General features: G+C 45.7%; 1 protein-coding gene across 1 annotated transcript in view; it reads right to left on the reverse strand.

Moving 5' to 3' along the window:
• adamts18 (ADAM metallopeptidase with thrombospondin type 1 motif, 18) overlaps nucleotides 1-15396 on the reverse strand; it is a 242553-nt gene that overhangs the window by 125481 nt on the left and 101676 nt on the right. The window contains 4 exon segments of the mRNA XM_052028680.1: nucleotides 62-221; nucleotides 1741-1824; nucleotides 3979-4178; nucleotides 11350-11617. Of these exon segments, the coding sequence (XP_051884640.1) occupies nucleotides 62-221; nucleotides 1741-1824; nucleotides 3979-4178; nucleotides 11350-11617 (712 nt within the window).

Consider the following 15396-nt stretch of genomic DNA (forward strand, 5'->3'; position numbering starts at 1 on the left):
TTCCACTCAGCACACTCCACACTCACCATCAAAACCACCGCGAATCCCAGCGCTTGCTTACCCAAGGTGTCACAGGGCTCGTTCTTCCAGGAGCAGATGTCCAAGCCGGTGAGCAGCACGGCGTGGTCGTGCCGTTTGCCGTCCTTCCCCATCAACCTCGACTGCCACTGGCAGAAGCTGTTCAGCGATTGGTCTGCGTGATGGCTGATCACTAACCCAGGCTGGAAGAAGAAACCAACACGGCCCAATTTTTTTTTTTCACAATTAGTTCTGCAAATGCAGCGTGACAAGACTCCACCCAATTTAAGAAACAGGAGAAAGAGAAGGCCAAATGACCCTTCGTGGCTGCTCCATCGTCCAATAATATCGTAGCTGTTCCTGGGTCCTGTCCACTTTCCCACCCAAATCCCACACCTCCGGATTCCCTCACTCCCCAAACATCCATCGATGTTGATTTAAAATACACTCTTTGTGATTTTTATCTCCTGGTGATTTTTATAGATGACTTGGATGAGGATGTGGAAGGGTGGGTTAGTAAGTTTGCTGATGATACAAAAGGTTGGTGGTGTTGTGAATGGTGTACAAGGTTGCTGTAGATTACAACAGGATTTTGATAGAATGCAGAGCTGGGCTGAGAAGTGGCAGATGGAGTTCAACCCGGATAAGTGTGAAGTGATACACTTCGGGAGATCGAATTTGAAGGCAGAATACAACGTTAGTGGCAGGACTCTTAGCAGTGTGGAAGAACAGAGGGATCTTGGGGTCCACGTCCATAATTCCCTAAAGGTTGCCACGCAGGTCAATAGGGTTGTTAAGAAGACGTATGGAGTGTTGGCCTTCATTAGTTGGGATATTGTGTTCAAGAGCCGCGAGGTAATGTTGCAGCTCAAGCGAACTCTGGTTAGACTACACTTGGAGTATCGTGTTCAGTTCTGGTCAGCTCATTATAGGAAGCTTTAGAGAGGGAGCAGAGGAGATTTACCAGGATGTTGCCTGGATTGGAGAGAATGTCTTATGAGGATAGGTTGAGCAAACTAGGGCTTTTCCCTTTGGAGTGGAGGAGGATGAGAGGTGACTTGATAGAGGTGTACAAGATGATAAGAGGCATAGATCGAGTGGACAGTCAGAGACTTTTCCCCAGAGCGACAATGGCTAACATGAGGGGACATAATTTTAAGGTGATTAGAGGAAGATATAAGGAGGATGTCAGGCATAAGTTTTTTTTTACAGAGAAAGTAATGGGTGCATGGTACGCACTGCCAGCAGAGGTTGTGGGGGCAGATACATTAGGGACATGTAAGAAACTGTTAGGTAGACACATGAACGATAGAGAAATGCAGGGCTATGTGGGAGGGAAGGGTTAGCTAGATCTTAGAGCAGGATAAAATGTCGGCACGACCTTGTGGGCCGAAGGGCCTGTACTGTGCTGTAATGTTCTATGTTCTATGACTGAGACAGGGAATTCCAAAGGCTTATAATCATCCACACAAAGACCTTTTTCCTCATCTTGCTTCTAAAGGGCCACCCCATTATCCTGAGACTTATAGTGACTGTGATGCAAACCTCTGCATTCTCATCCAGAAGGTTAGTCATGACACTACTGTACCTACACTCTCACTAGCTGAACAGGACAGTTGGCGATTACCTCAGTTGTTAGTTACCTTAGCTATTAGTTAGTGCTCAGTTTAGCAATGCCTCTTCATTTAAAGATCGGGTGGTAGGAGCATGGGAACAACTTACTGGATCCTGTTCCAAGAGCAACAGGCTCACAACCATAATCCTTATGTCACTTCCGATCGTCCCATCTTTGAAAAGACTGGACACCTGTTGGGAAAACATCATTTTGGAATCAAATAGAAATAGCAACAAAGAGCAAGACATTCAGCTTAGCACATTCTTGCCATAAGACCATAAGACATAGGAGCAGAATTAGGCCATTCGGCCCATCGAGTCTGCTCCACCATTCAATCATGGCTGATTTATTTTTCCCTCTCAACCCCATTCTCCTGCCTTCTCCCCATAACCCTTGACACCCTTACTAATCAAGAACCTATCAACCTCTGCTTTAAATACACCCAATGACTTGGCCTCCACAACAGTCTGTGGCAATAAATTCCATAGATTCACCACCTTCTGGCTAAAGAAATTCCTCCTCCTCTCTGTTCTAAAGAGACGTCCTTTTATTCTGAGACTGTGCGCTCTGATCCTAGAATCTCCCAGTACTGGAAACATCCTCTCCACGTCCACTCTATCCAGGCCTTTCAATATTCGGTAAGTTTCAATGAGATCCCCCCTCATCCTTCTAAACTCCAGTGAGTACAGGCCCAGAGCCATCAAACGCTCCTCATACGTTAACCCTTTCACCCCGAGGATCATTCTCTTAAACCTCCTCTGGACCCTCTCCAACGCCAGCACATCCTTCCTTAAATATTGGGCCCAAAACTGCTCATAATACTCCAAATGTGATCTGACCAACACCTTATAATGCTTCAGCATTAGATTGTTGCTTTTATGTTCTAGTCCTCTCGAAATGAATGTTAACATTGCATTTGCCTTCCTTACTACTGACTCGACCTGCAAATTAACCTTTAGGGAATCCTGCACTAGGACTCCCAATTCTCTTTGCACTTCCGATTTCCAAATTCTCTCCCCATTTAGAAAATAGTCTACGCCTTTATTCCTTCTACCGAAGTGCATGACCATACACTTCCCTGCGCTGTATTCCATCTGCCACTTCTTTGCCCATTCTCTCAACCTGTCCAAGTCTTTCTGCAGACTTCCTGCTTCCTCAACACTACCATCCGCAATCTTGGCCGCAAAGCCATCAATTCTGTCATCCAGATCATTAACGTATAACGGGAAAAGTAGCGGACCCAACCCCTGCGGAACACCACTAGTCACCGGCGGCCAACCAGAAAAGGCCCCCTTTGTTCCCACTCTTTGCCTTCTGCCAGTCAGCCAATCTTCTATCCATGCTGGTACCTTTCCTGTAAAACCATGGGCTCCTATCTTGTTTAGCAGCCTCATGTGTGGCACCTTGTCAAAGGCCTCTAACTCCAAGAAAACAACATCCACTGACTCTCCTTTGTCTATCTTGCCTGTTACTTCCTCAAAGAATTCCAACAGATTTGTCAGGCAAGATCTCCCCTTAAGGAAACCATGCTGACATCGGTCTATTTTATCATGTGCTTCCAAGTACCCCGAAACCTCATCCTTAATGATGGACTCAGATGGCCATGCAGATGTACATCTCCATATGACCTTCCATTTAATTTTCCCCCATGTGCTTATCCTGCTTTACCTCAAATAGATCCATACTGAACATCCCAACCACTGCCTGTGCGAGAGCAAGTTCCACATTTTCACCATTCTTTGAATAAAGAAGTTTCTTCCGAATTCATTAATGAAGCAGCTTATGCTGTTCGTTGGAACTAACAAGATAATCCTATGTAGGAAAATGGAGCGGTCAACCAAATGAGCCCACAAGCCATCCCTGCCTTTCCACTTTGGTGTAATGGTTAGCGTAATGCTTTACAGCGCCAGCGACCCGGGTTCAATTCCCGCTGCTGTCTGTAAGGAGTTTGTACGTTCTCCCCGTGTCTGCATGGGTTTCCCCTGGGTGCTCTGGTTTCCTCCCACATTCCAAAGACGTACGGGTTAGGAAGTTGTGGGCATGCTATGTTGGCACCGGAAGCGTGGCGACACTTGCGGGCTGCCCCCAGAACACTCTACGCAGAAGATGTATTTCACTGTGTGTTTCGGTGTACATGTGACTAACAAAGATATCTTATCTTATCATGGTCACAATGGCACGACCAAGACTGGGGAATGTCGATCCATGGAATGCTGTAGACTTCCTCGAGCAAGACATTGGTCCTGACTACAAGCCAGTGAGCAACATTTCCCCCATAGGTGGTTGCAAGCTGATCTCAGACACTGGACACAACAACAATGACTGCCATTACCTCAGTGGCTTACCATGTTCATGACAGTCAGGATGTAGGTAGTGATATTCTCTTGGCCGTGTTTCTCCAGCATCTTTTTGTCCGCCACCACCAGAGTCTCAACAGTCAGCCCCTGGTTCTTTCGCAAATTCAGGGCGGTACGCTTTAACCTGCCCCTGGGACTGTATTCGTCGGGCAGGATGTGGGTACCCTCTGCTGGAGGACGAGGCATGTCTACAGAATGGGTACAGGGGAGAAAGCAGAGAACCTTCAGTTCCAGAGAGAAGTCAAAGTCCAGTTATTGCAGCCTCCACGTATCTGGGACACACACAACAGCCTTTCACTGCTGACAATACACAGCACCTTGTGGCAGGCTTCAATGTGAAGTTGGGTGATAACAGTTATCATAATAATGCAAACCATCTAATACTGGAGACCAGAGGATTCAGCAAACCCATGTAGTTTTCACAATGGTCCAACATTTGCAAGCATTAAGTGTGCCAGAGAGCCTCGGAGAATAGAAAAGAGTACAACATGATCCCAATTAATTTCATAAGAGCAAACCTATGAACTAGAAACCTAGAATCCTCATATTAATGTGAACAGCTCCCAGCTCTCCCCTTGGCCTCTGTTGCATTATTCTTCCAGAGCTGATGGTATTTGTAAATGTCCTCAGTATTACATCGGGCCAGAGACTGGGTGGGAGGTTGGGTGGGGGGTGGGGGCGGTAAGGAGGTTAATCATCAATCATTGTTGTTTCCTAGTCGCTGCTTCACCTGTGCATAGTAGCAAGACGTGGAAGGGTTTGCAAATAATTTCGCAGGCACCTTCAATGCACAGGAGTTTTACTCAGATGAAATCAAATAAAAGGACAATGGATCACGAAGCGTTCAAGAGGGTGAGTGGATCTCAGGTGGGATTTGATGAGGGAGATCCAGAAGCCCAGTTGAGGATCAAAGAGGGGTAAGGTGGGAGGGGTAAATGCATAACTTGCCAGTGTATGATGAATAGAGGGTTTTGGTAAATGGTAAATTGGTTTATTATTGTCACATGTACCGAGGTACAGTGAAAAACTATGATTTGCAGGCCATCCATACAGATCATTTCATTGCACCAGTACATCGAGGTAGTACAAGAGAAAACAATAACAGAATGCAGAATAAAGTGTTACAGTTACAGAGAAAGTGCAGTGCAGGCAGACAATGAGGTGCAAGGCCATAACGAGGTAGATTGTGAGGTCAAGAGCCCATTTTATCGTACTAGGGAACGGTTCAATCGTCTTAGAACTGCGGGATAGAAGCTGTCCTTGAGCCTGGTGGTGCGTGTTTTCAGGCTTTCGTATCTTCTGCCCGATGGGAGAGGGGAGAAGAGAGAATGTTCGGGGTGGGAGGGGTCTTTGATTATGTTGGCTGCTTTACCAAGGCAGCAAGAAGTGTAGACAGAATCCATGGAGGGGAGGCTGGTTTCGGTGATGTGCTGAGCTGCATCCAGTAGTTTGATTGGCGGACATTGGGGCACACTGTGGCACAGGTAGTCAAGCTGCTGCCTCACAGTGCAGGACACTTGGGTTCAATCCTGACCTCGGGTGCTGTCGGTATGGAGCTTGCATTCTCTCTCTGCGACTGGGTGACTTTTCTGCAGCTGCTTCAGTTTCCTCCCACATCCCAAAGACATGCGGGTTGGTGGGTTAATTAGCCACAGTAAATTGCCCCGGTCTGTCGGTGAGTGGGAGAATATGGAGAGTTGACGGGAATGCGGGGAGGATAAAAATAATGGGATTAACATCAGAGTTGAGTAAATGGGTGGTTGGTTGTCGGCACAAACTTGATGGGCTGAAGGGCCTGTTTCCGTGCTGCATTTCTCTGTTGCTTCATGATTCTGTGACTCTATAACTAAATCACAGCAACAGGCAGGTGAAAAGCAGCTGTGGGAACATCCTTCAGTGAGAATCAAATGCTCAGGAGAAAGGAGAAAGAAACTATACAAGCTTTCAAAAAGAGAGATTATCATATCTGCTGACTGAGCTGAATTCTAGCACTGTTTAGACAGCACTAAATACTTTCTCTGAGTGACAGGTTTCCCTGCGTTACCTCCACCTTGCTGCTATGAGGCTGCATCAGAGAGATAAAAGCCTGAGGAAATACTTTTGGGAATAGGTTTCTTGGCAAGGGAAAAGCATCTCAAGCCCCAGGTGCTGCAATAGATCAAGGCGTGAATCTACCAGCAAGGTGAATGGTTTGTTGTAGTGTGTAAGGACACTGGAGGCAAATAAGCTGAGCTAACCAACCCATTCCTCTATCCCCACAGCCCACACCCAATCCGTGCCCTGCAGTGGGGGGCCAGGATCTGACGTCACGGTAGGGAAGTCTAAAACTAGAGGGGGGTAAGGTCGGAGGGGAAAAATTTAAAGGGGACATGCGAGGCAACGTTTTCAGAGGGCGGTGGGTATAAGGAACAAGCTGCCAGAGGAAGTGGTAGAGACAGGAAGGATTACAGTGTTTGGAAGACACTTGCATGGGTACATGGATAGGAAGGATTTAGAGGGATCTGGCAAAAGAAACTAGCTCAGGTAGGCAAATTGGTTGGCATGGATGAGTTGGGCTGAAGGGCCTATTTCTATGATGTATAACTACCGGAAGCATGGCGACACTTGCGGGCTGCCCCCAGAACACTCTACACAAAGATGCATTTCACAGTGTGCTTCAATGTACATGCGACTAATAAAGAGATCTTATCCTATCTTATCTGCAACTCTATGACCAGATTTCATCCTCACCGCTTGAATTTTTTGAATTTTTTTTGCTGTGCTTTTTTTCATTTCTGGTCAGTGTTTGGCAAAATCAGGTATTTTTGTCTTTTGGGAAAAAAGCTCAAAAGATGCATCAATCTCGATGAAGTACAACTAAAAGACAATTACAGACCAGGGCAGGCTTTAATTTGATTATTTCTTTGGCAGAACCTTCTTCATCTTTCAGGTAATTAGGAACATCTTTTGTTCTCTTTTGCCTCATTTCTGCCCACACTTTTACTCTTCAACCTTACTCATCATAATACAGGAGGAGGCTATTCAGGCTCCTATACGCTGGTCCCAAAGGAGCTATCCTATCTGTCCCATTCTCCCGTCCTTACTTCTCTGCAGTCCTGCAACTTATTCTTTCTCATATGACTTCCCATTGATCCTCCTGTCTAAACTAAAAGGGAATTTACAGTGGGAAATTAAACTACCAACCTATTTTTGCACTGGAGCACCCAGGGGAAACTCTCGTGGTCAGAAGGAGAACGTGCAGACTCCACACAGACAGCACCAGAGGTCCGAATCGAACCCGAGTCACCGGAGCTGAGAAGCCACCCCTTTTTCACCCCCATCATCCCATTGACCAGTGGATCCCACAAGTCATTGGTGAGGCCACACCTGGAGTACTGTATACACTTTAGGTCACCCTATTATAGGAAGGATATCATTAAGCTGGAAAGAGCGCAAGGAAGATTTACGAGGATGTTGCCAGGACTCAGGGGCCTGGGTTCTAGGGAGGGGTTGGGCAGGCTAGGACTTTATTCTTTGGAGTGTAGGAGACTGTGGGAACCAAAACAGAGGGCATAGGTTTAAGGTGAGAGGGGAAAGATTTAAAAGGAACCTGAGAGGCAACTTCTTCACACAGAGGGTGGTCCGTCTGTGGAACGAGCTGCCAGAGAAAGTAGTTGAGGCAGGTACGATAACAACATTCGGGTAGGTATATGGATAGGGAAGGTTTAGAGGGATCTGGGCCAAACTCAGGCAGATGGGACTGGCTTAGATGGGCATCTTGGTCAGCATGGTTGAGTTGGGCCGAAAGGCCTGTTTCAATGCTGTATGACTCTATGACTCTAAGTAATCAGAATTGGTCAGCAGTCTATGACAGTAACAAGTAACATTCTTAAAGCAAGATAGATGGAAATCTAAACTCTACGTGGCTGGCTTTCACTGCCAGCTGGGAGTTTTATTCATGAAAATATGAAGTTCCAAGTTGGCTTTCAGAGCATTATTTTAATTTTCAATTGTTTAGAACTGATACAAAAAGCTATAATATTAAGAAGTCTTCACAGAACAGGAGCACTGCTGAAGAGACAGTGCCAGGGACCAGACAGCCATCAAAGCAAGTGAAAGCTATTTGACTACAGACTGCAGAGCCCTTACTGGCTAAGATATTGCAGCCCTGATTGACACTGTCCCTAGGCAGAGTGGGTATGGCATCATGTTACAGTTCCCAGCTGACCAACACCAAGAACACTATACATTGTGGTGTCCTTCACAACTTCAACCCATTCCAAAGTCTTTTACCGTCGATATATTTAATGATGCAGTCACCATTAAGATGAAAGAATGCAAATCACTGCAAACTTCCAGGACGTGATTCCATAATGATTGGATAATCTATTTTACTGATTGATGCTGGATAAACGTCAGTCAGAACACTGCAGCAAATTCAAACAGCAAATCAAAAAATATTGGAAATATTAAATAAAAGCCGAGTGCTGGAAATATTCAGCAAGTCTAGCACTGCTGAGAATTTCCAGCACTTTTTTTTACACTGCAAAGAACTCCCAAGCTCTTTTTCCAAAAAAGTACTGCAATGTTTAAGTGTGAAACTTGTCATTTTTTCTGTATCTTTGTGTGTGTTTATATTGCGGTCCTATTGGACAGCAGAGTCAGGCTATGTGCCTGCTTTTCAATGTAACATGATCACTGATATTCAGTATGCAGTAAGTTATAGTTCTCTGAAAGTAGCATCACAGGTAGATAGGGCAGTAAAGTAGGCACTTAGCACGCTGGCCTTCATCAGTCAGGGTACTGAGTATAGGAGTTGGGACATTATCTTGCAGATGTACAAGACGTCGGTAAGGCCACACTTGGAGTATTGTGTACAGTTTTGGTCACCCTATTATAGGAAAAACATCAGTAAACTGGAAAGAGTGCAAAGAAGATTAACAAGAATGCTGCCAGGGCTCAAAGGACTGAGTTACAGAGAGAGGTTGGGCAGGCTCGGACTTTATTCCTTGGAACATAGAAGACTGAAGGGTAACCTTCTAGAGGTGTATAAAATCGTGAGGGGCATAGATAGGGTGAATGCACACAGTCTTTTTCCCAGGGAAATGGAACAAAAAACGAGCGGTCACAGGCTTAAGGTGAGAGGGGAAAGATTTAAGAGGGACCTGAGGAGCAATTTCTTCACGCAGATGGTGGTGCATATACAGAACAAGCTGCCAGAAGAAGTAGTTGAGGCTGGTATAATGAGAACATTAAAAAGATATTTGGATAAGTACACGGATCGGAAAATTTCAGAGGGATATGGGTCAAACGTAGGGAACTGAGGCTAGCTTAAGTGGGCACCTTGGTCGGCATGGACCAGTTGGGCTGAAGGGTCTTTTTCTGAGCTGTCTGACTCTATGTAAATAGTCAGTGTGCTGACTTGTTAACAAACCCCTGTCTCTTTAGGAGGTACACTGGCCATGTCCCATTGCACCTATGAAGACATTGCAAGTCCCATTGGATTTTTACATCAGACAGAAAAGGGAGGAGCTTCGTCTCACCTGAAAGGCAGCACCTCCAACAGCAAGAGTGTCAGCTTTGGTTTCGGGTGCAGGACCAAGACTTGAATATGGTATCTTTCGACTTGGGCACAGGAGTACTATCAACCGAGCCAAATCCAACACCACACGTGGTCCAACTTATGCACTATTTTGAATGGCAAGGCACCCTTTTTGAGTCTGAGGAAAAAGCCATAGCACCACTGAAATATGCAGGGTGCCGTCGTAATAATGGAATCTCCCACCAAAAACCATGTGGCAAGCAGAATGCAAAGTTAGCTTTCTAAAGGATGGTCAATATGTATCTGTAAAAGCAATCCTTTTAAAATAGTTTTGCGGAAAAGAGAAGTAATACTCTCTCGACAGCTCTTCCCGAGAGATGGCACAGTCTTTCCCGCAGCAAAATTCAATGGCGATAGAAAAGAGCTGAGTTTGACAAAACAATCCATTCAGTTTAAAATCCTACGGCATTACACCAGTAACAATCTGTCAACACTATTCCAATATGAAAATCTATCAACAACATTGAGGCAGAATAGAGTTATTGATCCAGACTTTGGTGCTAAGGTATTTGGCACAGATACACTGGATGTTCGGTCTAAGGTCTGGACGTGAGTTGAAATTCCACTCAGTGAACTCTGGATTTTAACTTCAAATGAGCAATTAAACCTGGAATTAAAACACTAGGTAACCACTAATTATTTCCAAATCCAAAGGGTCCAAGGGTTTTTGACTTAAAACTAACTCTGTTTCTCTTCTTCCAGATGCTGCCTGACCAGCTGAGTGTTTCTAACATTTTCTGTTACATTCTGTATTTACTTCAGATTTACAGCATCTGCATTTTCATGATTGACAAATCCCATCTGGTTCCTTCCCTGATCTGGGGAAGGTTTAACTCCAGATCTACAAGTAATGGTGAATTTTTCTTTTAAAAATGCAGATGCTGGAAATCTAAAATAAAAACAGAAAATGCTGAAAATACTCAGCAGGTCAGGCAGCATCTGTGGAGAGAGAAACAGAGTTAACATTTCAGGTTGAGGAACCTTCAGCAATGCTAATTGGCCTTTGAAATGGCCCAGCAAGCCACTCAGTTGTCACCTCCAGCTTCCCAAACTAAAAAAAACTGCAATTGCTGGAAATCTAAAATAAAAGCAGGAAATGCAGGAAATATTCAGCAGGTCAGAGAAACAGAGCAAATATCTGTGGTCGAAGATCCTTTGCCAGAACTCTCCTTCCCAGCCTGACCTGCTGAGTGTTTCCAGCACTTCCTGTTTTATCCCTCTCAAGGGAAACTAGGAATGGTCAATAACTGCTGGCCAAGCCCGCAACCCCAGCATCCAGTGAATACAATCAAAAATGTTGCACCCAGAATTACAAGTGTGTAAATCAGCCATGAATCCTTCGAAGAAAAAGAACACCTTATTTACAAAATCTTCCAGGTGTCCTGCAGACTTCCCCGTGGCAGTCTCTGGCTAGGCTGGCATTTATTCCCCATCCCTATGTGCCCTTTGAACTGGGTGGCTTGCCGGGTCACTATAGAGGGCAGCTAGGAACCAGCAGCATTGTTGTGGGTCTGGAGTCAGACACAAGCCACATCAGCTGGCAGGGCAATGAAACTTTGGGCTGAAGGTTGAGAGATAACCGATTAACAGGAGAAATTGGGAGCCCTTCTAGTCAAGAAAAAACTTGGGCTATTTTATGAGAGGGGTAAGTGACTGCATGCAAATAGTGGTGACTTTAATATCTACAAGTTCACAAGAGCTATCTTCAATTGGACTATATTACATACATCTATTTGGACTAAACAACAAGTAATTAAAAAGAAAAGTTCCTTACATACATTTCTTTCGCCGCCCACAGTAGTGCTGCTTTTGCTCTCCCTGGTGCCGCTGGTACTTGTGCTGTTGGTTACTGGGAGAATGGAGATTGTGATGCTGGTGATCAGGTTTTCTACCCACCAGGTGCTGCTGTAGTCTCTGATCCAGTGATCGCTTGTAGAGGGCATGAGGTCGGTGCCCAGGAGCTGAGGTGTAGTTGTGTCTCGGTGCCAGGTGATGAGGTAATGGAGTTATAAGGTATTCATTTTCTTGGCTCCGTATTAAACCTGACTGGAAGACAAATGGGATTTTTTTTTTCTCTTTACTATTTGTTAGAACACACAGGAGGTTGCCAGGTGACATTTTAAATCTCGAACATGTTGAGGGCCGTGTGTTAGCAGGTCGGGGCTAATGAGTGACTTCAAGGAGGCCCTTGTTCTAGCAGGCCGACAGTGTCAACATGAAGTCAAATTACAGTCCGTGGAGTAGCGATGAACGAGGCAGTTAAAACAAGACAGCTGTAGTTTTAGTGTTCAGTGGCTAATGGCCCAAATGCGGGCGAATGGGACTGGCTTGGATGGGCATGCACTGGCCCCCTTCCTGAAGTCAATGATCAGCTCCTTTGTTTTGCTGACATTGAGGGAAAAGTTGTTGTCATGACACCATGTCACTAAGCTCTCTACCTCTTTCCTGTACTCCAGCTCATCGTTATTTGCGATCCGGCCCACTACGGTGGTATCATCTGCAAACTCGTAGATGGAGTTAGAGCAGAGTCTGGCTGATCAATTCCAATTCCAAAATCTTGGATGGCATGGACCAATTGGGCCAAAGGGCCTGTTTCCATGGCCCAATGACTCCAGGGACAGTGGTGTGGAGGGGTTATTGCAAGGGGAATGGAGGAAGGGGGAGAGAAAATAGACAAGAAACCTTTCTGCACTTTGAGAACTGCATAGTGCTTCTTTTTAAATCAACATATCACATTGGAGGAGAAAGCAAACTGCAGGAGGAACTCAGCAGGTCAGACAGCATCTGTGGAGGCAGAGGGATGGGTGATGTTTCGGGTCGAGGCCCTTCATCACATCACATGGAGATATGGGTGAGGCCAGCAGATATTGCACATCGCTTGGTTATTCTTAAGCTGGTGGAGGTTCAGGTGGCAAAGGTGCTCCAACAGTGCTAATGGGGAGGGAGTTACAGGAGATATGATGGAATTGTGATTCACGGCCAAGTTATAGAGTCACCACAGCATGGAAACAGGCCTTTCGGCCCAACTTGGCCATGCCCATCTAAGCTAGTTCCATTGGCCCATGTTTGGCCCACATCCCTCTAAACCTTTCCCATCCACGTACCTGTCCCAATGTCTTTTAGATGTTGTTATTGTACCTGCCTCAACCACTTCCTCTGGCAGCTCGTTCCATATATGTATCACCCTATGTGTGGAAAAGTTGCCCCTTAGATTCCTATCAAATCTTTCCCCCCTCACCTTAAACCTATGCCCTCTAGTTCTTGGTTCCCCAACCTTGGGAAAAAGACTGTGTGCATTCACCCTATCTATGACCTTAATGATTTCACCTCTATAAGCTCAACCCTCAGTCTCTTAGGCTCCAAGGAATAAAGTCTTAGCCTCCCCAACCTCTCACTATAACTCAGCCCCTCAAGTCCTGGCAACATCCTCGTAAAAGAGAAAAGCCCTAGTTCACTCAACCTATCCTCATAAGACATGAGGATAGGTTGAGTGAGTTAGGGCTTTTCTCTTTGGAGAGGAGGAGGATGAGAGGTGACTTGATAGAGGTGTACAAGATGATAAGAGGCATAGATCGAGTGGACAGTCAGAGACTTTTTCCCAGGGCGACAATGGCTAACACGAGGGGGCATAATTTTAAGGTGATTGGAGGAAGGTATAAGGGGGATATCAGGGCAAAGTTTTTTTTTTACACAGAGAGTGGTGGGTGTGTGGAACGCACTGCCTGCAGAGGTTGTGGGGGCAGATACATTAGGGACATTTAAGAGACTCTTAGACAGACACATGAATGATAGAGAAATGGAGGGCTACGTGGGAGGGAAGGGTTAGATAGATCTTAGAGCAGGATAAAATGTCGGCACAACATTGTGGGCTAAAGGGCCTGTACTGTGCCGTAGTGTTCCATGTTCTCAATCTTTTCTGCACTCTTTCCATCTTAAGTCATGAAGCCATGTGAGGTGGAGGGGAACCTGTAGGTAATGGTGGTCCTCTGTGCCTTTTGTTCTTGTCCTCCTTGGCAGTAGGGTTTCTGGGTTTGGGAGGTGTCAGTGGAGGAGGCTAGGGGGTACCGAGGACCTAGTTACATTCAGTTGGCCCTGCTGGGCAAGCAATGTTGTTCACATGCTCGATACCAGACTCCTGAAACAGACACGGTTCAAAACTCTGTCATAGGAAGAGGTTGCAATGTTTTCAACGTCTCCATGAAGAAGTGTAAGATGCCCTTGTGGGAATCACTGGCCCAGGGCCACGGAAGCTGGAGAGAGAGCACTTCGGATGTTGAGACCCTTGAGCTCTTGCATCAGGAGCACACGAAAGACCAGCGTAAATAGCAGAGTGAGCGTATCAACTCCCAAAACTACCTACTGGCCCCCCATCACATCAACCACCTCCTGCCCCACCTGTGGAGAGCACGTGGGCCCCATTTTGGTTTCATCAGCTCACCTCACAGAATGGGAGTGGAAGCAAGTCATCCTCAGTGCCGAGGTACTACCAAAGATGAGGTGAATACACATAGTGTGCGCTTCACTCTTTGCCCTGGAGCTGAATGAGGGCTTGTGAGTTTGTTCCAGAGGGCACTTTAGTGACATGAATTTCTGACTCTATAAGGGCAGCTGAAAGCCTTCCCTGAAAAACCAAATTCGGTCATTCAACAGTCTGTTACTGTCCACTACCATGGCTGCTTTTACTCCAGAATTTATAAGAACATAAGAAATATGAGTAGGACTGGTTCAATACAGCCCCTGAGGGCTGCTCAGCCATGTAGTACGATCATGCCTGATTTGATTTTGGCCTTAGCTCTACTTTCCTTCCTGATCTCCAGATCTTCGTAGTCCCAGAATCTACCAGAAGACATAGGAGCAGAATTAGGCCATTTGGCCCATCGGGTCTGCTCCGCCATTCAATCATGGCTGATTTTTTCAACCACATTCTCCCGTATCCTCCCTGTAACCCTTAACCCCCTCACCAATCAAACCCCAGCTTTGATTTATTTAACTGTTAGTTATTTTTTCAGTACCTAAGTTTAAATTCCTGACATATCTTCTTGGCTTTTGAACTCATGTCCCTGGACACCAGAATTATCAGTCCAATAATTTAACCACTGAGCTACTGTACATTTTTGTCAGTGACAAAATTCTTGTGAAGGGCTTTGGGGGTTTATATGGTAAAAGTGCCATATAAATACAAGGTTTTGTTGCACTTGCTCCTGTTTGGGGAGTGAAATGGAATGCTGGGAGACTAGATGAGGACATCATTTAGTCTGGCTGTGGAGTTATCCTGCTTCATACTCACCAGCAGCTCAGAGATCACGAAGATTGTGTGGGCAGTGCTGACAAGGCTGGTGTTTAATGGCCATTTCTAAACACCCTTAAGAAGCTGGGAGTGAGGAATTACTCCACATTAGTCACGAATAGGCACTCAGGTGAAATCTCAAAAGGTGCCTAGTGCTTATGTATGTTGGTCAGTGTCCCCAGGAAAGGACAGTAGAAAAATCAGAACGGGAAAGTAACAGGGTATGCTTGAGACTCAAAGGGCAATTAGCATAAACTCTGCTCCTTCAGTGTGGTGACGTCCCAAGGCATTTCACTGAGAGAAGCAAGGACACACAAAGCCAAACCAAAAGGGAGGCAGGGTATCACCAAACTTCAGAAGAGAAACGAGTCAGAGGTGGAGAAGGAGGGATGGTTAGGAAAAGGATTCCAGAGGTTGGACTGAAAGCACTTGGTGGGCAAAGTAATGAAAGAAGGATCCAAAATTTGGTCAGCGGGAGATGGGGTGGGAGAGGATGTGGGAGATTATAGAATTAGGAGTAAGGGTGTGGAAGAACTTA

Source organism: Pristis pectinata, chromosome 13 (genome assembly GCF_009764475.1).
Source record: "Pristis pectinata isolate sPriPec2 chromosome 13, sPriPec2.1.pri, whole genome shotgun sequence".
Taxonomy (NCBI): Eukaryota; Metazoa; Chordata; class Chondrichthyes; order Rhinopristiformes; family Pristidae; genus Pristis; species Pristis pectinata.